This window comes from Bactrocera dorsalis, chromosome 1, assembly GCF_023373825.1.
Source record: "Bactrocera dorsalis isolate Fly_Bdor chromosome 1, ASM2337382v1, whole genome shotgun sequence".
NCBI classification, from domain to species: Eukaryota; Metazoa; Arthropoda; class Insecta; order Diptera; family Tephritidae; genus Bactrocera; species Bactrocera dorsalis.
The window spans coordinates 44,858,962-44,885,228 of record NC_064303.1 but is presented as its reverse complement, the minus strand read 5'-3'; the positions used below and the strand labels follow the sequence as shown (position 1 = coordinate 44,885,228).

Here is a 26,267-nt window from a genome sequence, read left to right as displayed (position 1 = left end):
CTATTGGCCTTTGAACTAAGTTTGACACTGTAAGAAATGAAGACACGAAAATATTTCTGGTTACTTAGATTTTCGAACTTATGTAGTGGCCGCTTTCACTGTTACACTATCTTTCTTACTCTCTCGTTATGCAGCTTGCAGCTGACCCTGATCTTTTTTCTGAGCTGGCAACAAAACACAATCAGGGTCCCGTCAATTAGCTGTTGGTGAAAAAGCTGGGATGCCAGAAGAATAGCGCTGAAACGAACTGCTAAAATCAGTACGTTGTTAAAATTCTGTAGAATTAGATGTCGGTAGTTTGTAAAATTATTTACACTCCCTTACTGGAGAACCGAGCACCCAAAACTAACTTCGGTGACGTGAATTTTGCATACCTCAATCCTCAATGGTGATGTGGAAACTGCTCATTTTCTAAATACATATATAATAATGTCGCAACTCCAATTTATTTAGAGTGGCATCACTGATGAATACTATAAAAAATTAAAAAGAATATTATAACGGTTTCTTTTTAATTTTATTAAAAAAAAAAACGCATTTTGACAGTGCTCTCACCAAACGAAGAGTTTCTTATCATTTTATCTTTGGTTTTAATCAAAGTGACGCTTTATTCTTCTCGCCGAACGTCTGTTTTTCAGAATCGTTAAGGCGTTTTTTTTAAAGCTATGACAGAGTTATATAGAGTTTAAAATATTGATAGTAGGGTTAGGACATTTAAATTTATATTAAGGGCACAATTCCGATTTCTTTAGCGCCGCGATCTTAAGGTACCGTAGGAAAGGGAGTCCTCCTGATTAAAAAATAGGAGGTACCTAGAGGGTTATATGAACCGCAAAGTATAAGTTTAAAAATTCCTAAAAATCCAAACATTTCAAACTAGTTCACTACATTTAACACACTTTATGCACATTTTTCACTTCAAATTAATTTAATTAAACTGTAAACATTTAAACAAACTCACAATTTACAGTTTTTGCAGGTTTTATACGTAAAAAATGTATATTTTAAAAATTACCTTTTACACTCGTTGCGAGCATCATTTACATATGTGCTAACAATTATGAGGAAGTGGAGCGCTGCTATATGAAATTGAGCAAATATGAGGAATTCGCTGAAATTTCTCATTTCGGCTATTTTCCTCTTTTAGCAATCTTACTTCTTACAAAGCGTCTATAAATTATATTTCAAAATAAAATGAGTATAACCAATCTTCCCATGCATGTGGATATTTTCTTATTTAAAATTACTAAACAACTAAGTAATATTAAATAATATTACGTAATAAAAGGAGTACTACGCAAAAGTACTTCAGCCACCCTGGGTATTGGCTCGACCATGGTTATTTTTTTAAAGCGCGGCCGAAGGCCGCCAACGCAGAAAGAAGTACTACGCGTTTTATTATTATAATAATACCATATTATTATTGTTACAATTCGGGTGTTCTGCCAATGAAATCACCTGATCTCATTTTCTTTTACTTTTTGCCTCGAGTTAGTTAAATAATAATAATATTGAATTTATTATTTTATCTATTTGTTGAGTTGTATATATCTCCACCTTCACGTTCTCCCTCAGATGCCGCCCGTAGCGAGCAAAATGTGTCAAATGTTGAGCCCGTAGAAATCAGCCATCTTTTTTTGTTTTCATTTGAACAATGTTGCCACCGCTCAATACGCATATATAGTTTTAAACACATCTAAGTTTTCAATTACAATTTTTCATAATATAAAATATCAAAACTGAAAACAAACTATTAAAAATGGTTTATATATTTATAAATAATAGCATTCAACTCTGATTTTGAGTTAGTTTAAGAAAATTTCAAACATATTGATGACAATTTTTATAATAACTACAGTATTCGAGACTGGCAACCCTGCGTTGTGAGAGCAATCAGCTGACATGTTTCTACGGGAAAAATCCAAATCGTGGGAAATTCTACGATATCCTACGGTAAAGCGGACGGTAGAAACGGTGTGGCTGATCACTTACATTGCGCTCTCATAAGATAGGTCGTATCAGCTGCTTCGGGCTGCGGTTTTGCGGTATTCGTTGATTCTGCTATAAAGGACATTAGGTTTGCTTACAACTATTTTTACTATATATTTGGATGAGTTCTTATATGTTACTGATAATTACAATACATTATTATGTGTATATGTCATGATAAATGTTTTTATGTTTACAGCTGATAAGGATTTGTTGATATATTTGGGTTCGTGAGTATGATAAGGAATGTTATCTTCCTTAACTCTCCCCTCTGTTAAATTGAAATGTCGTCATTTCAAAGGCGCTGTGTTTGGAGTCGCTGTAATGCAAGGCATACATGCACCAATTATTGTATCAACTACAAGGAATTGAACAACTGATTGCTACGTATATGGGGCAGTTGTATGAGTTGAATCAACTGGTTGGATGAAAATCAAAATTTTTTGATATTTTGTGAAGTTGGTTGTGTTAGTTGGATAGTGTTTGGGTTGGTCGTGCGATTTCAAACGATTTCGCCATTTTATTTCGGCTGTCGAAGAGAGCGCGTCATATGTAATAAGTAAAGCAACAACTTCCGAGCTCATGTTTAAGCAACGAAGTGAATATTCAAAATGAAGTTGGCCTCAAAATTGTATTAAAAGTTGTGTCGTGTGTAGCGACAAGGGCAATTTCTAGCCCAACTCAATCAACCAACTAATTGATGTGTGTATGCCTTGCATAATAGCATAGCTTAAAAATTATAAAGGGCGTTCCTCAACAGGAATTAGGTATTTGTACATTTCTTGTATATTAGAAAATTTATAATTCGATTTGGATTCTAATATTTTCATAATTTTGATTTGTTCATTTTTATGACCATGTATTATATTTTTTTATTCTTGGTCATGGTTAAAATATGTCTTATTATCTAAAGTAGTACTAATATTAAACTGTAGAAAAGTAATTTAGTCTATTTCGCAGCCGGTTTAGAGGAACTGAATACAACTCGTCTTATTTTCCAGAACATTTATTTGCAAATGGTACAACAGAAATTCATGAATATAATTGAGAGAGTTGGCTTCAGTTTTAACTACAGTCATAACAAATATTATATGTAGATCTTTTTAATACAGTAGTGGCAAATATATTACAATACTCCTTCTCTATATATAATATTTCATTTAATTAATTTAATATTTATTTCAAAATTTACAATGTTTAGTTTTTTGCAAATTCTTTGTAAAGATATCTGAAAACATTTCTTTCTTCTGTACAAATATAATTCAAATGAATTTCATTGCTTCTTTACATATCTCGAACATGATACTTGTAAGTCAATATGTTTACACCTAGCATGGTAAACTGGATTCTTAACTAAATGCATGACTCCCTGATTATCGCTTTTGATAACAGTAGGCTCAATGACTCGAAAGCCCATTTAATTTGTTAATTTTTCGGCTGTTGACAAAGCAATATATTCTGCCTCAGTGCTGCTTAACGCTACAACACTTTGCTTCTTTGATTCCCATGAAAAAACGCTGCCTGCTGCTATAAATGCACTGCCGGTGTATGACTTCTTGTCGCCTGCATCGGAACCCCAATTGATAATTCTTTGAATTTAACTAAACTATTACAGCTGACTTGAAAACCAGCAACCAACGGAGTAACTGCAGCCTTGCAATCTTGCGTCTTATACTGAGAAAGCAGTTCGGTGATGTATTTTTTCTGACATATCGTGATCGCTCCCGTCTCACCTTCGCGCTCATCTTCCATGCCAAGGAAATACCTGAGCGGACCGCCATCTACTACGTCAAACACGCTAGACATTTTCTCTTTAATCGTAACAACTTCATCCAGTTTCGAGCAATCTATAATTAAATCATCAACATAAACCATGATTATATTATAGTAACTATAATTAACATTTCTTGTGTAAACACAAAGATCACTGATGCACGGTGTAAACCCGAATGACTTCATCAAGCTTCATATTTCACTCACGGCCGCTTTGTTTTAGACCATACAGGGCTTTATTTAAATTCAAAATCCGCTGAAGAAACTTCTTATCTGCAAAGCCTTCAGGTTGCTTCATGTAGACAACTTCGTGCAATCCGCTATTTAAATAAGCCGTTGATATGTCCATTTGATGCTAATGTAGCTTATATTCGCATGATAGTGCTAACAACATATGCACTGTCGCATACCCTACAACTGGAGAGAACGTCTCGGTGAAATTTGTACCATACTGTTGACTACAACCTTTCGCCACTAAACGACTCTTGAATCGCTCAACACAGCCATCTGCGTTTCGCTTGATATTGAAAACCCATTTGCAATTGTTTGCCTTCTCGTTTGATGGTAACTCTACTAATGACCAAGTTTTGTTCTTGACCAATACATCGTACTCCTTCTGCATAGATGCCCGCCAATGTTTCGCGTAGTCATCATTAAGCGCCTCATTCACTGATTGTGGGATCTTGACGTCGATGTTTTTGGTGAAATTCAATACATGTCGCTCTTTTCGAGGATGGCCACGATTACCACTTCGAACTACTCTAGGTCTACCCCGACCATACGTTATTGACCCCTTATTGCTGCTTACTTCAACGTTATCTTCGCAAAATTTCCCCAACATCAAACTCAGCAATGTCATGACTGGTTTCATTACTGCCTATATATTTATCTTCTAAAAATATAACGTCTCTGCTCACTATCACCTTACGTGTATCTGGATCCATGTTGTTGTTGTTGTTGTTGTTAACGGTTAGCTAATCCCCGTTAGGATGGTAAGGGTTGTTTGTGTTGTCGTCGAGGTCATCTAACGGTAGGCCCAAGAAACGTGCTGTTTCGACGGGGTTGGACCAAAGGGAGGAAGGTGTTAGATGGGTCTGGGTTATCTGGATCCACCAACCTATACGCTTTAGCCATATCTGAATAACCAACCATTATCATTTCTTTCCCCTTCGCACGAAACTTTTTTGAAATTGTTTTATTTAAGGCAATCGCTAGCGAATCAAATACTCTTAAATGTGCAAGACTTGGTTTCCTATCAACAAACTCTTCATAGGGCGTTTTATCGACGAGTGTTTTTATTGCATCTCTATTGCGTAGATATGCCGCTGTTGACACTGCCTCTGCCCAAAAAGACTCGTCTAACGCACTATGCACAATCATACTGCGTGCCATCTCAACCAACGTACGGCACGCTCTGCCACACCATTTTGTTGTGGTGTATGCGGCACTGTCAATTGCCGCCAAATACCGTGTTCACGCAAATATTTTTCGAATTCATCACTTAAGCGGCCCACTCACGACAAATTTGTTTGACAAATCTGTTTGAGTTTGAGGTGGTTTTTGTCGTGAGTGGGCATGTTGTCAAACGGATTGAAGGTTTGCGACAAATTTCAAAAACTAACAACCGATTTGTGGATTCGTTTGTCGTGAGTGGCGTGGTTTGCAAACATTTGGTCAGTTGCTTGAAATTTTTGCAGAGTAAACATCAGCGGATAAAAAAATGGCAAGCGTGAGCAAACATTTTTTGGAAGAGTTTATTGAATTATTTAAAAATGAACCGGCCTTATGGCAATGCAAAAGTGAAAATTATAAGAATAAATGCCAAAAAGATAAGTCGTGGAAAAATTCAGCTCCATTGAATTTAATAGTTTTACATGTGAGTGGTTATATCTCTCACATAACCACTCTTTCATCCATTATTTTTTTTTTTTTTGCATTTGGCTTTTTTCGCTTCATGCACTGGTGTATTACTAGTAGCGCAATTACATCATCCGCGTTATAATCAGACATGTTAACTCCGCGAAGCACACAATGGAAATAAAGTTTGTCAAATCGGTTTGTCGTGAGTGCTCAACCGTCTTCAAACAGATTTGTCAAATAAATTTGTCGTGAGTGGGCCGCTTTAGGTATTCCCTACCATTATCGCTTCTCAAAATTTTTATTTTCTTATCAGTCTGTTTTTCACTAATTTTTTTAGAAGCCTTAAATTTTGCAAAAACTTCACTTTTTGATTTTAAAAAATATGCACTCACGTATGGCACTTGTCATCAATAAATGTCACAAAGTATTTGGAGCCACCAATTGAGTTTTTATTCATTGGCCCACATCTGAGTGCACAATTTGCAATACTTCGTTAGAACGATTTTGAGAAACGCGAGCAAACGGTTTTACACAAATTTTACTTTTAACGCACGTTACACAATCAATGTTTTTTGTTAATGTATTCATTTTTAGCCCATATACCAATTTTTTGTTCACAATTTCATTTAAACTTTCATAATTTAAATGCCCGAACGATTGTGCCACACACTTACTTCATTGTTTCTGCTATTTGTAAGCATGCACTTGTTCGTTTGTAAATTCACTACAAACAAACCACCTTCTTCTTGCGCTCTTATTATTATTTCTACCTTTCTATCTTTCTCCAAAGTTTGTTTTTCTTCGAATACAACACTATATCCACGTTCGCAAACTTTGCTTACAGAAATAAAATTGCATCGCAACTTAGGCACATATAAAACGTTTTTTAACTTTAACTCCTTCTGCTTCTACGTATTTTTCACCAGCGAGTTCTCTTTTCTCAGTTCTCTTTTTGTATGATACAAATAACGAACGACCAAAACAGAGATGTGCTGTTGCTCCACTGTCTATACACCAAACGTATTTTGAAGGGAGAAGCAGAAGCGAGAATAGCTAACGATTTATTCTTCACTTGCTGTTCCACTCGTTGCTCTTTTCGCGGTTCTCTGCAGTGTGCAGCAAAATGCCCATATCTTCCGCAATTGTAACATCTTCCTCGTTGCCTTTTTTGTTCGCTATTTCTTGACGATTGAACTTCTGCGCTACTGCTGCCGTCGCTGCCGACTTTGATGTTCCCGTTAGGATTTCTTTGGAACCTCGCTCTCGCAACTAACGCGTGGTGTGATTCGGAATTAACGGATTTTTCGCCGTTACGTCTTGCACCCTCTTCAAGCAATTTTAGCTTAAGTGCATTCAATGTAGGCAATGTATCACGTGATTCAATGGCCACTACAAAATTTTCAAACGATTTTAGTAAACTTGCCAACGGAATTATGGCTGCCACTTCATCTGGAAATTTGACACCTATTTCAGACAATCTCTCCTGAACTTCGAAAAACACAGTTATATGATTTGAAACTATATCACCTTCTGCAAATTTTAATGACAGCAACTGTCGAAATAGTGTCACTTTTCTTGCAGGGCCACTAGGTTGATGAATCTCCTTCAATTTATTCCATGCTGCTGCTGCTATCAGACAATATTTCACGTGGCTAATTTGTTAAGTAGTACTAATATTAAACCGTAGAAAAGTAATTTAGTCTTTTTCGCAGCCGGTTTAGAGGAACTGAATACAATACAAATGGTACAAAAGAAATTCATGAATATAATTGTGAGAGAATTGGCTTCAGTTTTAAGTACAGTTATAACAAATATTATATGTAGCTCTCTTTAATACAGTAGTGGCAAATATATTACAACATAAACTGAACTAATTTTGTGCCTGTAATATTTTGGACGTTCCATATATGGTTTTTGTCAATTATAATATTTCTGTGATCTAATATTAATATATTTATTCCTACTTTATTTTTACATGGGAATGTTTAGTTTAGTATCCCATTTTTAAAAGGTTTTGCGCAAAGGGGGAGGGGGCTGGGGGCTTGCTACCCCCCTCATTTGAAAGGTAATGAATGGAGCTTTTGAATAATAGCACCCTTCCTCCCCTAGGACCACGGGGGGCTCTAGGGCAGCCTCCTGAAAATGGTGTAAAATCGTAGTTTTTCCATACAATTTTCACTAATTATTATAAAATTTATGTATTTTTACGCATAGAGTGACTCTATGTTTATTATTTTTATTATTTCAATGAATTAAAGTGGAAATCCACTTTATTTAAATAATAAAAACACTGAAAATAAAAAATTGTATATGTATCGGTAATAATGCATACAAGTAGTTGAAGTACCAAGATAACCCAACCAGCCATTTATACAAGACCCCCTAAATAATAAAATTGGGTTTTAATCGCGCGATTTTTTCCAAATTTTGAATATATTTTCAGCATAATATACTACATTGAAACAAGCGCCGCAGGCGAAAATTTGGAATAAAAAATTGCGAAAATTTGGAATAAAAAATTGCTCAATTTTTTATTCCAAATTTTCATTATACATATTTCCAGTATAATATATACATTGAAACAAGCGCCGCAGGCGAAAATTAGGAATAAAAATTCGCGCGATTTTTTATTCCAAATTTTCATTATATTTTCAGTATAATATATTACACTGAAACAAGCGCCGCAGCATATAAGACCTACCATTTTGTTTCGTTGGGTTATTACTGTCTTCCTTTTGTGCTTATTTTCTGAGTCGTTTGACAGTTCATATTCAGTAATTTTGCTTACATTTCAAGGAACAGTATAACGCGTAATTGAAAGCTGTTTTATTTATTAAATTGTACATAAAATTGCAACTTAAAATGCATAATTTATCATTAATTCAATTAAATATATTTCAAAGAATGTGTGTGTGTTAAATTGGTTAAATTTTTTGCAAGCAGTGCAACAAAAACTTCAAAAGAAGAGAGCCATATGTTTGAGCAAATGTGGTAATGTGCGTTTTTTGCTTACTTATATTTAAAAAACAAATTAACATTTAACAATAAATTTACATTTAAACCAAAGTTTAATTCATTGGCTATTCGTGCTATATAAATTTAAAAAAAATCCGTGCACGCATTTAAGAGGAATAAGCAGTGAAAATGAGATACTAAACTAAACCCAACTCTTTTTACATTTAGATACTCTTATAAATTTATTTTCCTATTTTGCTATTTTTCTTTCAATTTGTAAATTTCTATGTTTGTTGGCTAACGAATTAAATTTTATAATTTACTTTTATTATTAATGATAGGGTATTTATATACTGTGATTATCGCATTCCTGTACATGCAAACGTGGATATCCGAATATTCTAATATATTATAAAATTTCCATTTCTAGCAAAATTAATTGTATTTGTAATTGCCTCTAACTCTTTGTAAACTTTTCTTATTAAAAATTCTTCCACAACAGATTTCGGATCTATTTTTTCTAATAATTTTTCAAACTGAGAGTTAGTCTTTGTTGTTTTTTATTGTTTGCGATTAAGAAATTTAAGCCTGTTTTTATTTCTTTTATATCGTCATGGTCTTGTCCCTGTGACGAATTTTATAATTGAGCCTAAAAAGTTTAGTGAACGTCATGCCCTGTACCCTGCAAGACGGGTAGCTGTTAGCAAACGTGTAAGCGACTTGTTATTGTTCACTTTTGCATTTGTTAAAATATTTGTTACTTTTGTTCAGAGACTGTAAAAATAACACATAGCTATTTGATTTTCAATGGTTATCTCGCTCTAACCAATGGCAAATAAAGCATGCTGCCTTGTTCTAACAGAATACATACATTTGTAAGCAGATCTCTTCACAGTATGTTACGGGTAAGAAATTCTTTCAGAATTTCTTTAGCGCATAGCTTACCTAATTGTTATGGATAACAAAAAGTAATTGTTATCCGAATATCTGTTAGTGTTATTATTTTCGTTATCAGTTTGTTATTTATAACATATAAACATGTTAGCAAGAACAAGCAGTAACAAGATTATCTGTTACCCATTTGTTACTTCTAACAAATTCAATTCTTTTAAATAAAACTCAGTTTTTATATTATTTCGCTTTACTTAATAATAAAATCAAAATAATCAAATATTTACTTAAACTAATAATTTGCCTATTATTATTACATTCGGCAGAAAAATAATACAAATTAAGTTAATTTCAGTATAAAAATTATAATTCTAAAAATTCATATTTATAAATCTAAAATTAGTAACTTCAACTTAAAACTAGTATGTACAACTTAGAACTAATATATACAACTTAAAACTAATATGTGCAACTTAAAACTAATTTGTACAACGCAAAACTAATCTAATAATTACAACTTAAAACTAATATATTGTTACAAAAGTAGTATTAAGTTGTATTTGTATTACTATATGCATCCCTGATTATGAACAATAGCTGTAGGTATATGGAATAGCATTTGTCTTGTTGTAGACATCTGGTGCCACGACTGTCTGCTTCTCGAAACAATAGACATCTGGCGCCGCACTGTCTGCTTGTCTAGGTAAACAATTGCTGAGTCTGGCGCCGCGACTGTCTGCTTGGGTCTGGCGCCGTATAGCCGTATGTTCTGGTAATTTCCAGACGCGATATTCTAGAAGGACACGTCGGCATCAGCGAGAAGTGCGTGGCTATATAAGCCGTGGCAGCGCCAACGTAATCAATCAGTGCTAAGAGTAAACTGCTATAGTGTAGACGAGTTGTGAATAAAGAGTTGTTGAATTAAATTAAACAGTGTTGATTTTATTTGTCAATCCAGAGATACGAACCTAACAAACGAACGAACGTAACAATTGGTGTCAGAAGTGGGATTGTCAAATAATCCAAATTCAAGATGGTTAAATTCGGAGAATTGAGAATTCAGCAATTAAAAAAGGAACTGGAGGAGCGTAATTTGCCGATAAGCGGGCAAAAGGCGGATCTGCAGGCACGATTACGTGAAGCAATGGAAGCGGATGGAATTAATGTCGACGAATTCGAATTTGATGGGCCAGAAACTTCTACAAAGGTAGAAGAAAAAGTAGACGAACAACGAACATCATCAAGTGTGGACATGAACATGCTCTTAGTGGCTATTAAGCAAATGGCAGAGAATGCAGTGCAAACAGAAAATCGTCTGGCACAGCAAATAGCTGAAAATACATCACAAATAGCAGACAATGCAGTGCAAACCGAAAATCGTCTGGCACAGCAAATAGCTGAAAATACATCACAGTTAGAGTCTCGCCTTACGCAACAACATCGTTTGGTACAACAGATTACGGAAAATACTACACAACTACAAAAACAAGTGCAAGAGAAATTTTCAAAATTTGAAGACGAATTAAGCACTTTAAAAAATGACGAAGAAAATTTAAAAGCAGAAGTTCTTCAATTAAGTAATCGTGTGCGAGAACTGCAACTAGATGGCCCTGCACCATCAACAAATAATCAAAGATTGAAGGCACCCACATTCGATGGAAGTATTCCATTTCAAATTTTCAAACTTCAGTTTGAAAAGACAGCAACGGCCAATAACTGGAATGCAGCGGACAAAGTGGCGTCCTTGTTTGTATCATTGAAAGGACCGGCAGCAGAAATCCTTCAGACTATTCCAGACTGTGAACGGGACAACTATGAGGCATTGATGAGTGCGATAGAAAGACGTTATGGTAGTGAGCACCGGAAACAAATATACCAGATCGAACTACAAAATAGGGGTCAGAAGATGAACGAGTCATTGCAAGAGTTCGCAACTGAAATAGAACGACTGGCTCATTTGGCAAATGCAGATGCACCTGTGGATTACATTGAGAGGGTAAAAATTCAATGTTTCATAAATGGAATTCGTGATGTGGACACCAAACGCGCCACATATACAATGCCAAAAAGAACGTTTGCTGAAACGGTTTCGTGCACGCCCTCACACAGGAAACAGGCTTCCCTACTAAGTAAACCAGCACCCAAAGTACAAAGGGTTGAAATGGAACAACCGGCGCTGATGGAAGAAATATTGAAGACTCTGAAGACAATTGCTGCACAGCGAGTCAATACAACAGGCAGATGTTTCAACTGTAGAAAGCGGGTCACTCTGCCCGAAATTGCAAGATAAAAGTAAACCCATCAAAATGGAAACAACCAACAGAACACCGAAAGAGGATTCACCACAAAAATGCGGACGCATTATCACATCGCCCTTGTCCACTGGAATTTAAACATTGCTCCAAATCAGAAGGAAAAGAAGGTATAATCGACGTGCGATTACTGAATATAGAACCTGAAGATGATTGGACTCCTCACCGCATCAGAACCAATCAGCTGGAGGACCCTGATCTTGCAAAGCTGGTAATGGCCAAAGAAAATGGGGTACGACCACCAAAGGAACAAATAAGTAGCGAGAGTCCAACTGCAAAAGCATATTGGGCCCAATGGAACCAGCATAAACCTCGTTAATGGATACCTTCATCGTACCTGGGAAAGCGAAGATGGCAAAACAGTCTCGTCTGCTGATCATAGTACCGAAGTCCATGATCCCGAAAAGTATTGAAAGAATATCACAATGGACCTAGTGGAGGGCACCTTGGGATTACAAAAACTATAGAGAAGATTAAAACAACGGTTCTACTGGATCGGTTGTCGAGATTCCATAGCAGAATGGATAAGTAATTGCGTAGAGTGCATGGCAGCTAAAGGTCCTAAAGCCAAAAGTCGCGGTAGGCTACAACAGTACAACGTGGGATCACCATTTGAAACGAGTTCGCAATGGATGTTTGCAGGACCGTTCCCAACCAGTACGGCCGGAAACAAATATCTACTGGTTGTCATGGACTATTTCAGTAAATGGCGAGAAGTATATGCCTTACCAAACCAAGAAGCGAGACCGTAGCCGAAGCGTTTGTAGAAAATTGGATAACAAGATTCGGAGTGCCCGTCGAATTTAACACTCAGATCAAGGCAGGAATTTCGAATCTTCCATTTTCCAAGAAGTCTGTAACATTATTGGGCATCCACAAGACACGGACAACATCGTTACAACCCACAATCAGATGGGATGGTAGAGAGATTCAACCGAACGCTCGAGAACATCTGCGGAAATCGTTGATAAAGATCAACGGAATTGGGACAAGTGCATCCAGATGTTCCTGCTGGCGTATCGTTCAGCGAAGCACGAGACAACTGGTTACACGCCAGCAAAGATTATTTTCGGATCTGATCTGCGACTCCCTGCTGATCTTAAGTTTGGAACGAATCCTACAGCTGTAAGAAATGATGGAGATTATTGTTCTGCCTTAAAGGAAGAAATGAATGAAATTGCATCTAATGGTAAGACAGCATACGCATCTGATGAGCAATAAGATGAAGGACCGATTTCGATCAAGCGGCAAATTCAAAAGGTTTTGAAGAAGGTGATCTGGTCCTGTTGTACAATCCACTTCGAAAGAAAGGCTTGTCCCCGAAACTGCAGACAGCCTGGGAAGGACCCTATATGGTGATGAAACGACTTAATGACGTGGTATACCGCATACAAAGAAATGGGAAAGCACGATGTAAAATGAAAGTAGTACATTTGGAGAGGCTCGCCCCATTTGGTTCAAGAGGATTTGTGCCTAATCGGGACGATTAGGCTTTAGTGGAGGGCAGTGTTACAAAAGTAGTATTAAGTTGTATTTGTATTACTATATGCATCCCTGATTATGAACAATAGCTGTAGGTATATGGAATAGCATTTGTCTTGTTGTAGACATCTGGTGCCACGACTGTCTGCTTCTCGAAACAATAGACATCTGGCGCCGCACTGTCTGCTTGTCTAGGTAAACAATTGCTGAGTCTGGCGCCGCGACTGTCTGCTTGGGTCTGGCGCCGTATAGCCGTATGTTCTGGTAATTTCCAGACGCGATATTCTAGAAGGACACGTCGGCATCAGCGAGAAGTGCGTGGCTATATAAGCCGTGGCAGCGCCAACGTAATCAATCAGTGCTAAGAGTAAACTGCTATAGTAGACGAGTTGTGAATAAAGAGTTGTTGAATTAAATTAAACAGTGTTGATTTTATTTGTCAATCCAGAGATACGAACCTAACAAAGTAAACTAGCAAGAGTAAATTCGTAACAATATATAAGTAATAATAAGAAAACTTATATTAATTTTGTCTTAAGTTTATGCTTTTTTTGCTTAAAACGATTGTGACTTAAGGCCACAAACCTCCGGAGCTCCCCACAGATAATGTTTTTATCCTTGTTAGGAAATATATCTAAAATGAAACGGTATAAGTTAAGGCATTCAAATATATATCAGTAAAAAACCTACCAAAAACTAACCCTACGACCTTTAGCTTTAGTAGGGATCCCTTCTCTTTGCGTCCCTCTAAATTGTAGTGGTACAGTAGATCGTCAGAAAACATACCACGCAGTACGCCGTCCACACTTCCTTTTGCGCCCTTTGACTTCAATATTAGCCGCATCTGTAAAAAAAATACAGTAAATTATATTACAATCGCATAATATTTAAAAACGAAATATTTACCATAGCATCCGTGCTTTCGTTTTGTGAAAGTTTGTCTTCCACGAAGCGCACGTGCTCTTCCGATGACATGGGCAGTTTCGAAGCGAGCTCCATGTAATACTCGTCCTCCAAGTCACCAGTGATGCGGCTAATTGAATGATGCATCTTTGCCGTTGTGACGCGGCATTCGCGAAATAATTTACTTTGTGCCTGCACCTCGGCATTTTCTGGCATCGAGAAAATTAAAATATAAAAATTATAGCCCTGACAGACGAGCAAAATTAATGCGCCTTAAGCAACGCTAATGCGAATTGAAATTTTATGGTGACAGACGGCAGGCTTGTGCATTTAGACAGCTGATAGTGAAATTTGTTTCTTTATTAAAAAAAAAAAGTGAAGTAAAAATGAATAAGATAAATTATTAAAAGAAATTTTGGTAGTTTTGGAAAATCAATATAAATTTAACGAAAAAATTCGTTTATTATTATCTACGTTAAAAGATAATAGAGCGAAATTAATAGCAATAATTGATTGTAATGCGGAAAAAGTGTGCAAAAAAGTTAAGAATATTGGAAAAATGGATAGCAAAAGTGCGACATCTGTCAATAAATAGCAAAAATCGGCCATTTTTGAGCAGTGTTGCCTACTAAAATTTAGTAAATTCAACCAAATGCACGGAATTCTTGTGGATTACAAACTTGCATTGACATGGGTCAAATGCGCAAATAAATGTAAATTAAGCCCGCTAATGCATATTAGCGCTGTCGTCTGTCAGGGCTATTAGCTTCTGTTTTAATTTGGTAATGTAATACGGCGTTACTTACTTTGTCTGTTAGGGACTTTTCAATGGGAGTGAGTCGGGTCTCAATGACATCCAGCTTCTGGATTATATCTGAAAAACATTAATGTATTTTTTTAAAGCAAATACTAATACATTTATATAATAATACATTATACTCACATGGCCGCCAGAAGATGGTAACGGTACCACAATTTGTGATGGTTCTCCTCGAGGAGCGCAAACGAGGTTGCAAGTTTTTTTTTTAAACACTTTATCTGTAAAAAAATATTATTAAAAAATTAAAAATATGTATGTTCAATACCACTCTATGGGGGCTCAACGGGTAGGAATCAAATATCCACGTCGCAAACTGAAACAAAAAAAAATTATTAAGTAATCATTTAATTAAAAAATACCTAATAAAAATGTGAACTAATTTATAAAATGAAATGTTAGTACTTTATGTTAATAATATTTTAAAGTTAAGTAGTTTATAGCAACAAATATTAGTTTGAAAAAGATTTTTGATTTGTAAATACTTACAAATAGTATATAACAGAAGGAAAAATTATTTGGGAAGTGTCTTTTTAAAAGAGAATATCTACTTCTTAATTAATTTTTCTATAATGAGAAAACATTATAAGGGAAACATTTACTGATTTACCGAATAATAGTATTTCTGTTTAGGACTCACAATTTAACGTTTTTTTACTTGCGAAATATCTTTTTGAGATCAACATCCAAGTAAAGAAGTTGTGTATTTCAGCACTAAAGACAAGACTGCATAATTAGTTTAAAAAAATTAAAGGCGGGTATTGTCACTTGCGAGGCGAATTTATTTGGCGAAGCGAACGCTTTGGCGAACATATCCCAAATTTGCATTGTGAATGGCGAATGAACGTATTCGCTAAAATATGTCGTTGCCATTGAAGCGCGTTCATCCGAATTTGACATTTGTGTCATTTATACTTAAAAATATTTATTATTATATCAACTGAAATTCGAAAATATGTTTAATAACGCGGATTTGTATTTTGAGGATAATTACGATGTGGAAACCCGAACTAATCTTCTTCGACAGCGCCGTTTTATTAGAGATAATTCTAATCCTACAGAGCTACCTACATAACACGATGTACGTATCCAGTTCAATTATAACGAATAATAAGAAGTTTTTGTTCAATGTACACGTATTTGTAGATTCGTTGCGAATTTCCGCTTGAACAAGGACGCATTTATGTATGTGCTGGATAAAATCAAAGGCAAATTTCATTGACGGATGTCGTCTTCCATAACGCCGATGTTAAAATTGTGTGCCGCGCTCAGATTTTTTGCACATGGCAGTTACCAATAAGCTATAGGGAATGAATTTTAGTTGGGACTTGCTCAGCCAACAGTTTCCCTTATTTTAAAAGAGATCATACCCATTTTGGAAAATGAAATTTGTCGTACCCATATAAGCGTAGATATGAGTGAAGAAGAAAAGCAGCAGGAGCAAATTTTATTCAAGATCGGGAATACCAAATGTAATAGGCTGCATCGATGGAGCCCATATTGCCATTTATGCTCCTACCACAACAAACACCTCTATCTAAACAGAAAAGGATTTTTTAGCATAAATGCAATGATTGTGAGTTTTTATGAATTTAATACAGTAAAATTGTTATAAAAATTTTATTGTATTTTTATTACAGGCTTGGGATCATGATATGAATATCCGTTTTATGAATGCTAGATATGCTGGTTCTACACACGATTCGTTCGTATGGAACAATAGTTCTCTAAAGGCATGTTTAGAGGCAGCGCATCAAAACGGAGATCAGAACTCTATTTATTTAGGTATTCGCAATATTTGACTACTGCGCAAGTTTAATCTTGACATATGAATATTGAAAACAATAATACATTTGCAGGTGACTCCGGATACCCACTAAGCCCTTATTTATTAACACCTTTCCGTCATGCAGAATCTGGAACTAGGGAGTCAATTTTTAATAAGAAGCACGCGAAAGCGAGAAATGTTGAACGTACGATTGGAGTTTTGAAATGCCGTTTCAGATGTCTTCTGAGTGCTAGAAAAATGCGCTACGATCCTGCTAAAGTAACATCCGTTATTAATATATGCTGCGCCTTGCACAACATTTGTAAAAAATTTAGAATCGGTGATCCGGAGGAGGCTGAAACCTTCTTTGATGCCGTTGTACCGTTGGAACCAATTAATGAAAATGGCAATGGTTCACCAGGAGAGCGCCGCAGAAGACAAATTGCTGATGCTTTGATGTAAATAAAACTATACCGACTTCAGTGAATAATATATTGTATTCTTTTATTTTATTCAATACTTTGAAATTCAATATTACATAGATAATAAATATATAAAAGTTACAAAAACTACATGCTTTTAAATTAAATTTAAAAAATCACAGATTCAATTATGTCACTTACAATAATAAAGTAAAAATAAATTCATCACATGTTTTCTTAAAAAAATGTCAATTTCAAGTTCGGTTAAAATATGAAATAAAAAAAAAAATTCATCACATTCTTATGGAATAAACTGTAAACTAAATTCAATCTATTTACAAGCACCCTATTTACTCTATTTTTTTTTTTGCATTTTTAATTTTAAAATTTTTAGTTTTATTTCCATCTTTTCTTTATGTCTTTTTTTCTCTAAATGTTCTTCCTTCTTCCTTTCTTCTTTCATTTTCATTAATTTAATTTCTTCCTGTTTCAGTTCATATGTTTTTCTTGCATACCTTGCAATTTCATCTATTTTTCTTTCCATTTTTGCAATTTTGTTGGAAAGGATGTCTTGAACTTCGGCTTGCTTTTCTAACGCTTTCATCCGAATGACTTCACGTTCCTCTACTGCAGTGAAGCGCTTTGCCTAGCCCGCGGGCGGCCGACTTTATTACTCTCTCACAGATTCGCTCACACGTATTAGTCAAGCGCTCTCTATACATTGTGGAAAATTAATGTGCATTTGAAAATCACTTGATCAACGACTGTTGACTGCTACGCATGTAATTAGTATGTGCGCGCTGATTAACAATTTTGGTTCAAAACCATGAAAATATTGATTTTTAGTTTTTGATACAGCCGTTTAGGTGAAAACTTCAACATAAATTCAATATTTAAAATTTTTTGAATTTTAATTTCTTTTTGACACGTGAATTGTCTTTATTTTTGTAATTGATTAAAAATTAATAAGGAATTTCATTAATTTCACAATTTTGTAAAAGTTGTCGAATCACTTTCAAATTTTTTTATATTAATTAATACTAAAGTTTTGTATTTTTTTTGGGTGTAGCAGCAAGCTCTCTCATACTCCAACACAAGCACACAGTTTGGTAGTGTGCGTTTGGGCATCACTGCTCTACTGTCATTCTAGGACGGCTGCTTGAGGATTGCGATGCCAAATCCATGGCTCGTTGTGTTTCCTCGGTCGTGCGCTCTTCTGGCTGAATCTCACTATTATTTGCCGCAGTTTCTACTTCATTAGAGCCATATGCTAAGCCTGTAGGACTTACAACCGCCTGAAGGTGAAGAAGCTCATCCACACTTTGCTCTAATGGAGATAAACTTTGCTGAGCATCAGGTCCTCCTTCTGTGGCAACAGTTTCGCGTCGGTTTGTCGCTATTTTTTTTTTTAGTTTCTGTTTATAATCTAACCAAACCTAAATGCTACAAATAAGTAACTTCAACCAAACAAATTAATGAAATTTTTACCTTATTCCACTCGCGCCCGTTTCGCAATGGTGGACCAATGGCATTGAGTTCGGCAGCGAACAGGTCCCATTGCTCTGCCCTGCATTTCTTTGTCGATCTTAAATTCCCCATTCCTCTGACGACGTCCGGATTATTTTCCATTAACGCAACCAATTTTTGGAATTGCTGCGTTGTTGTACGTTTTGTTCTAGAAGTATCGTTTTGTTAAATATAATTAAATAATTACAATTGCTCAAATAAAGATCAAAATTTACTTACGTCCTTTCCATTACAAATAGCGAATAAAAAATACATTCGTTAAATTTTGACAGTAATGGCGAAGCGAATGCCGTTTTTTCGCCAGCGTCAATACCAGAAATTTATTTTCGTCACTCGTTCGTCATTTTCTGGCGAATTCGTTAGAGATTCGCAACTTACAATTCGCCACGGCGAAACTCGCCAAATTTTCATTCGCTTCGCAAGTGACAATACCCGCCAAAATGTAGATATCCTCTTTTGAAAAGACACTCCTCATTAGCTTGAAGCAAGCTTGAAAAAGTAGAACGTACAAGACCACTATTATTTAGGCTCGTATTGCCACCAGCGAAGCGAATGAAATTCTAGACGAATTTCGCTATTTCGAATTGCGAGTAGAGAGCGCATAGTTAATTCCACAGTATATACAGTAGATAACCTTTTCGTGGTAGCTTTCTGAGGGGTGAACAGCGGCCATCTTGGATTTTCAGTGGTAGCAACGCAGTGCTGTATAAATTGAGGTAGTAAATACTTAGCAAATTTATTCTATTAAATAACAAAAATTATAATGACATATATTTACTAATATGTGATTTAAACGTCATAGTGTGTCATGTTTCGCCCTTAAAAATATCATTTACTGATAGTCAGATATTCTTTATGTAGTGAGTTCTTGTTAATAAAAAGCAGCCCTGTTTTTAGATTTCTCGGTGGTGAGTTTTCTTCTGAATGTATTTGTTTACATTTGACCGACAGAAAACATAAAAGGTGCAGCTTTCCATATTCGAACATTTAAATTAAATCAAAACAAAATTTAGTTTGTATAAAGTTACTAAATATTTTATTTAAAGTTTAATAATTGGAGTGAACATAGGTTTTATACAATAGAAAATGTCCGTTGAACCAGATATCGCCAAATTTTTTTAATGCACATTTTTATGTATGCATAAGAACTAATATGCATTAAGGGGCTATGCCAGTGTGATACTTTCAAAAAATCGGTTTTTTTCATTTTTTATTGATAGTTTAAACGACGTTTTCAAAATTGCTGACATCAGAACTCAACGAGATATTGACCAATCGACTTCAAATTGAAACTGAGTATTCTATAGTATATTATTTACTATACAATGACCTATGATCTTTTTGATTGGTTGAAAATTGTCAATTTGCCATTAAAAAAACGACAATTGTTTACCTAAAAAAGACATTTTTTTCGGAACCTCCGAAGACAGCACATAACTTCGTTATTATTCAATATTTTTGTAAAAAAAAAGAACTTAAAATATAGCCGAAAATATACCTTATTAAGTCCAAAGAACTTCGAAATATTCGACTGAGTACTTTTTTTAAAAAATCACGAAATTCGTCTAATTTTCCATAGGTAACACTGGTATAGCCCCTTAAATATTTGATGAATGTACATATATACGCATATATATAAAAATTCACCCAAGTATCAATAAAATACCTAACACATATTCCAAAATAAATTCATACCTTGCTAATTCTCGTTCCGATGGGAATTTGTAAAATGATTCAGCTGCCGCACATCCACACACACAAGATTTCGGCATTCTTCTGTAAACACAAACTTATTAAAAACTTCGACATATTTCTAACATATTTATAGACCTTACCTTAATTTAGCTTTATTTCAGCAACAACACTTATTCACAATATAAAAATACAATCTTATACTTTACACTAATATTTATTGTTAAAATCTTCAAAATACTTACATTTGTGTTTCACTCAATTTCCAATTGATGTTTTCCTATAACGGCTAACGAATTGTTAATTTGTACACATACTTATGTCAAACGACAAATTACCACCTAGGACTGTATCCTACTGCATGCAAAAATTTAGAAATACTTGAAGCGTGTTTAAAAATTGCCCGAAAAAACAACTGATTTAACATCAAACAACAAGTAATATCCTAATAAATATGAACAGAGATTCAAAATAATTCAATATAATCACTTAAATAACGTAAACACTTGCATTATTTAATATATTTTAAAGTGTTGATCAACAAAATTTAAAATTTATATGTAGCTCAAATGCTAACACAACACCCTGATTACCATGAAAGTAGCAAAAAAGTGTTACGTTATTCACAGTTTCGAACTGCGATCGCAATTCACAGGTTCGAACTGCGATCACAGGTTCGAACTGCGATCGCAATCACAGTTCATAGAAGCGAACTGCTATTTATAAAAAGTGATCGCAGTTGCGATTTGTGATTTTTCAATCACAGTGAAAAAATCACCGGTAGTGAAATATCGCTCATCACTACTTATTAGTGAATATATTCATGAGCCTTTCAACTCATCTAATGGTATGCAACGAATAGCTCAAACAATTGTATACAGAGAAGCAAGCCAAGCCAAGTGTGAGCGATAAGTGATTGTGAGACATATTCACACTCATTATTACACAAGCAAACCATGTGATTGTGAGAAGATAATATTTTTAGTGAGAGCAAGTGTAAGTGAACATTGGGGTGATTCATGAATATGAGAGTGTATTCATAAGCCAAGTATTCACTGCAGATCACTGATTTCCACTTGCGAATTTATAAAATTCGTTTCGCCTCAACTGTCAAAATTTGGCGAACGTTTTTTCGACTCGAGAGTGTAATTAAAAATGCAGAAAACGTTAGTAAAATTTTGAAAATTTATTTATTGTATTTAATTCATTACAAATTTAATTATTTTTAGAATAAAACGAACTACTCAGAAGCAATTTGAGGTAATGGTGAAGTTGCTGGAAAGAAATCCTGAGTTAGCCAGAGGAATGACGCCGTTTGGTTCCACAAAAAAAAAAGTGAGTGTGCTTATGACCGCACGACTGAAGTAAAACTTCTTTCTCTCTATCTTTATGTATATATATGAATGTGTGTGTGCAATATATACATGTATGCACATATACATATATTAATTTCCTACAAATATTTAAATTTATTTTATGTTTTCATTAGTAAATTAATATTTTTGCATAGATCTTTTATTTTTTTTTTCATTGTTTTATTCGTTATTTTCATTATTGGGTACATCAGTAATTACTGTGGTTGGTTGTAAAACCGAGACAATAGGCTTATGATACGAGAAATACGATACATATATTTTAGAATTAAAATTAGACAGAAATCTAGAAAAAACGGCATCGATTGTTGTTCCATGTCTTGTAGTTGGCTCATTACGGTCATTATTCATTTGTAATTCTAATTTATCTCGTAGAAAGTTTATCAAAAGTTGTCCATTTTCGGATGCGAAATTGATATTGAAATCTGCTAAGGTTAGTGGCAACGTAGGATAGTTTTCTCCTAGTTCTTCAGAACCTACTCGACCATAAATCATAAGTCTTCTGTATATAAACTTTATGATATTATTAACTGTGTTATTGGGCGAAATGTAAACAACTACCATTATGATGTTTGTTCCATCGTCCAAAACACAGTGAGCAGCACATATATGGCGACAGAATCTATAACAGCGCAGACACAGATCGGAAGTTTTAAACAAATATTCAGTTGCGTTGATTACTTTGCAAGTAATATAAGTGCATATGTATGTAAATGTAGTGTGTGTGTGTTAATAATATAAATTCTGATTCAAGGAAAAAGTGAGTTTTGCAGTTCTCTGATACATACCACGAACTGCAAAACTCACTTTTTCCTTGAATCAGCTCATACGCAAAAGTTTCTATTTAAGTCCAATCACTAAAAGGTGTTTAAAACTTCCGATCTGTGTCTGCGCTGTTATAGATTCTGTCGCCAAACAACTAGTAAAGGCCAAATAAATAGTTTGTACAAAATCACAGGATGCAATTTGGCTCGCTCGTGTTTGTTCACGCACACACAACAACACTTTATGATTATTATTTTACCAAAATATGTTTTTCAATTTGCGCTAAACATTTACCAACTATTTATCAAGTTACTGTGGTAACAACGCTTGCAGTATTTGTATTTTAATATTTTTGCTTTTACTCGTCACTGGCAGCCATTTCACAAAATCCGTTGCATTTGCCGAAAATTTACCTTTTTACCTTTACTCGCGCACGTCTGCCGACAAACTGTGCTCATACAGCTTATACGCAAAAGTTTCTATTTAAGTCCAATCACTGTGCGTATGAGCTGATTCAAGGAAAAAGTGAGTTTTGCAGTTCTCTACAATATATCCCCCACCAATTACCGTTCGCCTCGCCTGCTCACACTTTTCGTTACGCGTTCGTCAGCTTACTCCACAAGCCAAGCGCGCGTAAAGAAGTTTTACTTAAAAAAAAAAAAAGGATGGAGTTGTTGGAAGATATTGCTTCTGAGTTAAAGGCAAGAGATTGCAGTCACAGGTTTAGGACCTTACACCCAACGCAGCTGAACGCCTTTGGAGCAAGCCGTGGACGAGTTGCTCAGCTTGCAGCAGGCAGTGAATCCAAGCGGAGCCGCATTTGAAAGCACTGCATCTGCACCAGCATATTTAGAGGAAGAACACACACATCTGGAAGATGTCGAAGTTCAGCCTGAACAGGCTGAAGAAATTGAAACGTTAGTACAACGTCTAGGCAGGCACCTACAAACAGAGTGGAGGAACATGAAAATTTGCGTATGAAGGCTTTGGAGAAGCAAGCAGAAACGCAAGAAAGCCTTGTCAACATAATGAAAAATATTAATTCGGTGTGCAATGAAATTTCAAGATATAACATAAAAATTTACGAATTAAAAAAAGAAAAATTGGCGCTATATAAAATGAACGCAGAAAGAAAGAAGGAAGAAAATAATGAAAAAATAGGCGACATAAAGAAAAAATTGAAATAAAACTAAAAGCATTGGAATTAAAAAAACTTAAATACTCAAAATAAAAAAACGTATTTCCTGCAATTCAAAATTAATTTCAGTTATTTTATTGTAGTTATGTTACACATATGTACATATATTTTACATATATTTTAGGGATGCAACTATACTATGACAATGCATTCGCAATTTGTCTTCGGCGATGATCTGCTGCTGTTCCACTGAAGTTTCCTTCAACTGGTTCCAGTGGTACTACCACATCAACAAAAGTTTCTTCTTCAGGATCATTTACATTATATTGTTTGCAAATATTGTGTAAAGCACAACAAACAATTACAATAAGAGTTGCTTTACTAGGAGGATATCGTAGTTTACGTTCACCTAGTATACAACGAAAACAGCATTTCAGCACTCCAATTGTCCTTTCAACTACGTTCCTTGCCTTTGCATGTTGTTTATTAAAATTTGATTCCACTGTTCCTGGTAAAGCGTTTCGGAAAGGCGTCCATAGATACTCGTGTAGTGGATAACCAGAATCACCTAAAATATATTTAATTTTAGTATTTATGTATGAGGAGGATGGAGTCATGTGTAGAAGTTCACGCAAGTGAGGAAAGTTCTCTGATCGCCATTCACTTTGGAGTGGCCAGAAACGATTCTTTTACATATGACTCAAGCAGCTCACGACTTCCGGTCTTTGACCAAGTATCCTCTGGGTAGCCTAAGAACATCCGTTTGAAGGCGAGCTAAAGTGAGAAGGCGAAATATCCCCTACTTAGGGTTGTGCGCTGGGTTTGGGACCCGCCACATAAAAAAACACCCCCAATGAAAAAGCAAACACAGCCTCGGTTGAGAGACCCCCCTTTTGATGTCGACCATGGCAGACGAAATAAGGACTATGATTTGAGGGCATGCACCTGGAATGTCCGGTCCCTTAATTGGGAAGGTGCCGCTGCCCAACTGGTTGATGTCCTCGTGAAAATAAAGGCTGACATCACCGCCGTCCAAGAAATGCGATGGACGGGACAAGGACAGAGACGAGTAGGTCCTTGTGACATTTACTACAGTGGCCATATAAAGGAGCGCAAGTTTGGTGTTGGATTCGTGGTGGGAGAGAGACTCCGTCGCCGAGTACTATCATTCACTCCGGAGAATGAACGTCTAGCCACAATCCGCATCAAAGCGAGGTTCTTCAACATATCGCTGTTTTGCGCCCACGCCCCGACGGATGAGAAGGACGATGTGACCAAAGATGCCTTTTATGAGTGCTTGGAGCGCACTTATGAGAGATGCCCCCGCCACGATGTCAAAATCGTGCTTGGCGACTTCAACGCCAGGGTGGGCAAAGAAGGTATCTTTGGCACTACGGTCGGTAAATTCAGCCTCCACGAGGAAACATCCCCAATTGGGTTGAGGCTGATCGACTTCGCCGGGGCCCGAAATATGGTTATCTGTAGTACTAGATTCCAGCATAAGAAGATACATCAAGCTACCTGGCTGTCTCCGGATCGAAAAACCACCAACCAGATCGATCATGTTGTGATAGACGGAAAGTGCAAAGAACAGCTGGTACGACGAGGAGTGCTGTGTCGCAGCGGAGAGAAAACAGGCTGCCTACCTCGCAACGTTACAATCGACCACAACACGTGTGGGATGGGATGGATACCGAGAGTTGAAGAGGGAAGCGAGACGCATTTGCAGACAGAAGAAGAAAGAGGCCGAAATGCGTGAGTACGAACAGGTTGATAAGCTGGCCGACAGGGGTAATGCTCGAAAATTCTACGAAAAAATGCGGCGGCTTACAGAAGGTTTCAAGACCGGAGCATACTCCTGTAGAACCCTCAAAGGTGATCTAACCACCGTTGCCCAGAGCATACTTAGATTATGGAGGGAACACTTCTCCAGCCTGCTAAATGGCAGTAAACACATAACACCAGGAGAAGGCGAACCCGATTCCCCAATCGATGACGATGGAGCAGATGTTCCATTACCCGGCCATGAAGAAGTTGCTCGCCTGAAGAACAACAAAGCGACAGGGGCCGACTGATTGCCGGCCGAGCTATTCAAACACGGCGGCGAAGAACTGATAAGGAGCATGCATCAGCTTCTTTGCAAAATATGGTCGGATGAAAGCATGCCCAACGATTGGAATTTAAGTGTGCTATGCCCAATCCATAAAAAAGGAGACCCCACAATCTGCGCCAACTACCGTGGGATAAGCCTCCTCAACATCGCGTACAAGGTTCTATCGAGCGTATTGTGTGAAAGATTAAAGCCCACCATCAACAAACTGATTGGACCTTATCAGTGTGGCTTCAGACCTGGTAAATCATCAACCGACCAGATATTCACCATGCGCCAAATCTTGGAAAAGACCCGTGAAAGGAGAATCGACACTCACCACCTATTCGTCGATTTCAAAGCTGCTTTCGACAGCACGAAAAGGAGCTGCCTTTATGCCGCGATGTCTGAATTTGGTATCCCCGCAAAACTAATACGGCTGTGTAAACTGACGTTGAGCAACACGAAAAGCTCCGTCAGGATCGGGAAGGACCTCTCCGAGCCGTTCGAT

The 26,267-nt window shown here is 36.2% G+C and overlaps 3 protein-coding genes and 1 long non-coding RNA gene across 5 annotated transcripts in view; 2 read left to right on the top strand and 2 right to left on the bottom strand.

Moving 5' to 3' along the window:
- The window catches only part of LOC125775614 (uncharacterized), a 231,184-nt gene extending 216,803 nt beyond the window's left edge, over window positions 1-14,381 (bottom strand). The window contains exons 1-3 of the mRNA XM_049446265.1: window positions 14,169-14,381; window positions 13,953-14,106; window positions 13,721-13,896 (exon numbers count right to left, since the gene is read on the bottom strand). Coding sequence (XP_049302222.1) covers window positions 13,781-13,896; window positions 13,953-14,106; window positions 14,169-14,381 — 483 coding nt within the window. The 3' untranslated portion in view covers window positions 13,721-13,780. The remainder of the gene's footprint in view (window positions 1-13,720; window positions 13,897-13,952; window positions 14,107-14,168) is intronic.
- A 937-nt stretch (window positions 14,382-15,318) lies between these two features.
- On the top strand, window positions 15,319-17,591 carry LOC125775518 (putative nuclease HARBI1). The gene is made up of 4 exons (XM_049446178.1): window positions 15,319-16,063; window positions 16,129-16,558; window positions 16,623-16,767; window positions 16,842-17,591. Exons 2-4 carry the CDS (start codon window positions 16,397-16,399, stop codon window positions 17,210-17,212), a joined length of 678 nt encoding a protein of 225 aa, XP_049302135.1. The 5' UTR covers window positions 15,319-16,063; window positions 16,129-16,396; the 3' UTR covers window positions 17,213-17,591.
- Window positions 17,592-17,729: 138 nt separating this feature from the next.
- LOC125775573 (myb-related transcription factor, partner of profilin-like) lies at window positions 17,730-19,163 on the bottom strand. 2 transcript variants are annotated; one of them, XR_007421202.1, is made up of 3 exons: window positions 18,919-19,163; window positions 18,661-18,847; window positions 17,730-18,598 (listed from the first exon to the last, which is right to left on the bottom strand). XR_007421202.1 is itself a non-coding variant. In XM_049446223.1 (3 exons), the coding sequence occupies exons 1-3, from the start codon at window positions 18,927-18,929 to the stop codon at window positions 18,300-18,302; spliced, it is 507 nt and encodes a 168-aa protein (XP_049302180.1). In that variant the 5' UTR covers window positions 18,930-19,163; the 3' UTR covers window positions 17,730-18,299. The 2 variants fall into 2 exon arrangements, 1 of the variants encoding a protein (XP_049302180.1); XM_049446223.1 differs by having other exon boundaries at window positions 17,730-18,608.
- Window positions 19,164-21,232: 2,069 nt separating this feature from the next.
- Window positions 21,233-23,090, top strand: LOC125775715 (uncharacterized). Its single transcript, XR_007421322.1, has 2 exons — window positions 21,233-21,557; window positions 21,621-23,090. It is a non-coding gene; the product is annotated as an uncharacterized LOC125775715 (long non-coding RNA).
- Window positions 23,091-26,267: the final 3,177 nt, after the last annotated feature.

What these genes read in the sequence shown, in the direction of transcription:
- LOC125775518 (XM_049446178.1), top strand. Translation starts at nt 16,397, where the DNA reads ATGAGTGAAGAAGAAAAGCAGCAGGAGCAAATTTTATTCAAGATCGGG. An exon ending in TTAGCATAAATGCAATGATT is followed by an intron (nt 16,559 to 16,622) that starts GTGAGTTTTTAT and finishes TTTTTATTACAG; the next exon opens with GCTTGGGATCATGATATGAA. An exon ending in TCAGAACTCTATTTATTTAG is followed by an intron (nt 16,768 to 16,841) that starts GTATTCGCAATA and finishes ATACATTTGCAG; the next exon opens with GTGACTCCGGATACCCACTA.
- LOC125775573 (XM_049446223.1), bottom strand. An exon ending in ACGGGCGCGAGTGGAATAAG is followed by an intron (nt 18,609 to 18,660) that starts GTAAAAATTTCA and finishes TGTAGCATTTAG; the next exon opens with GTTTGGTTAGATTATAAACA.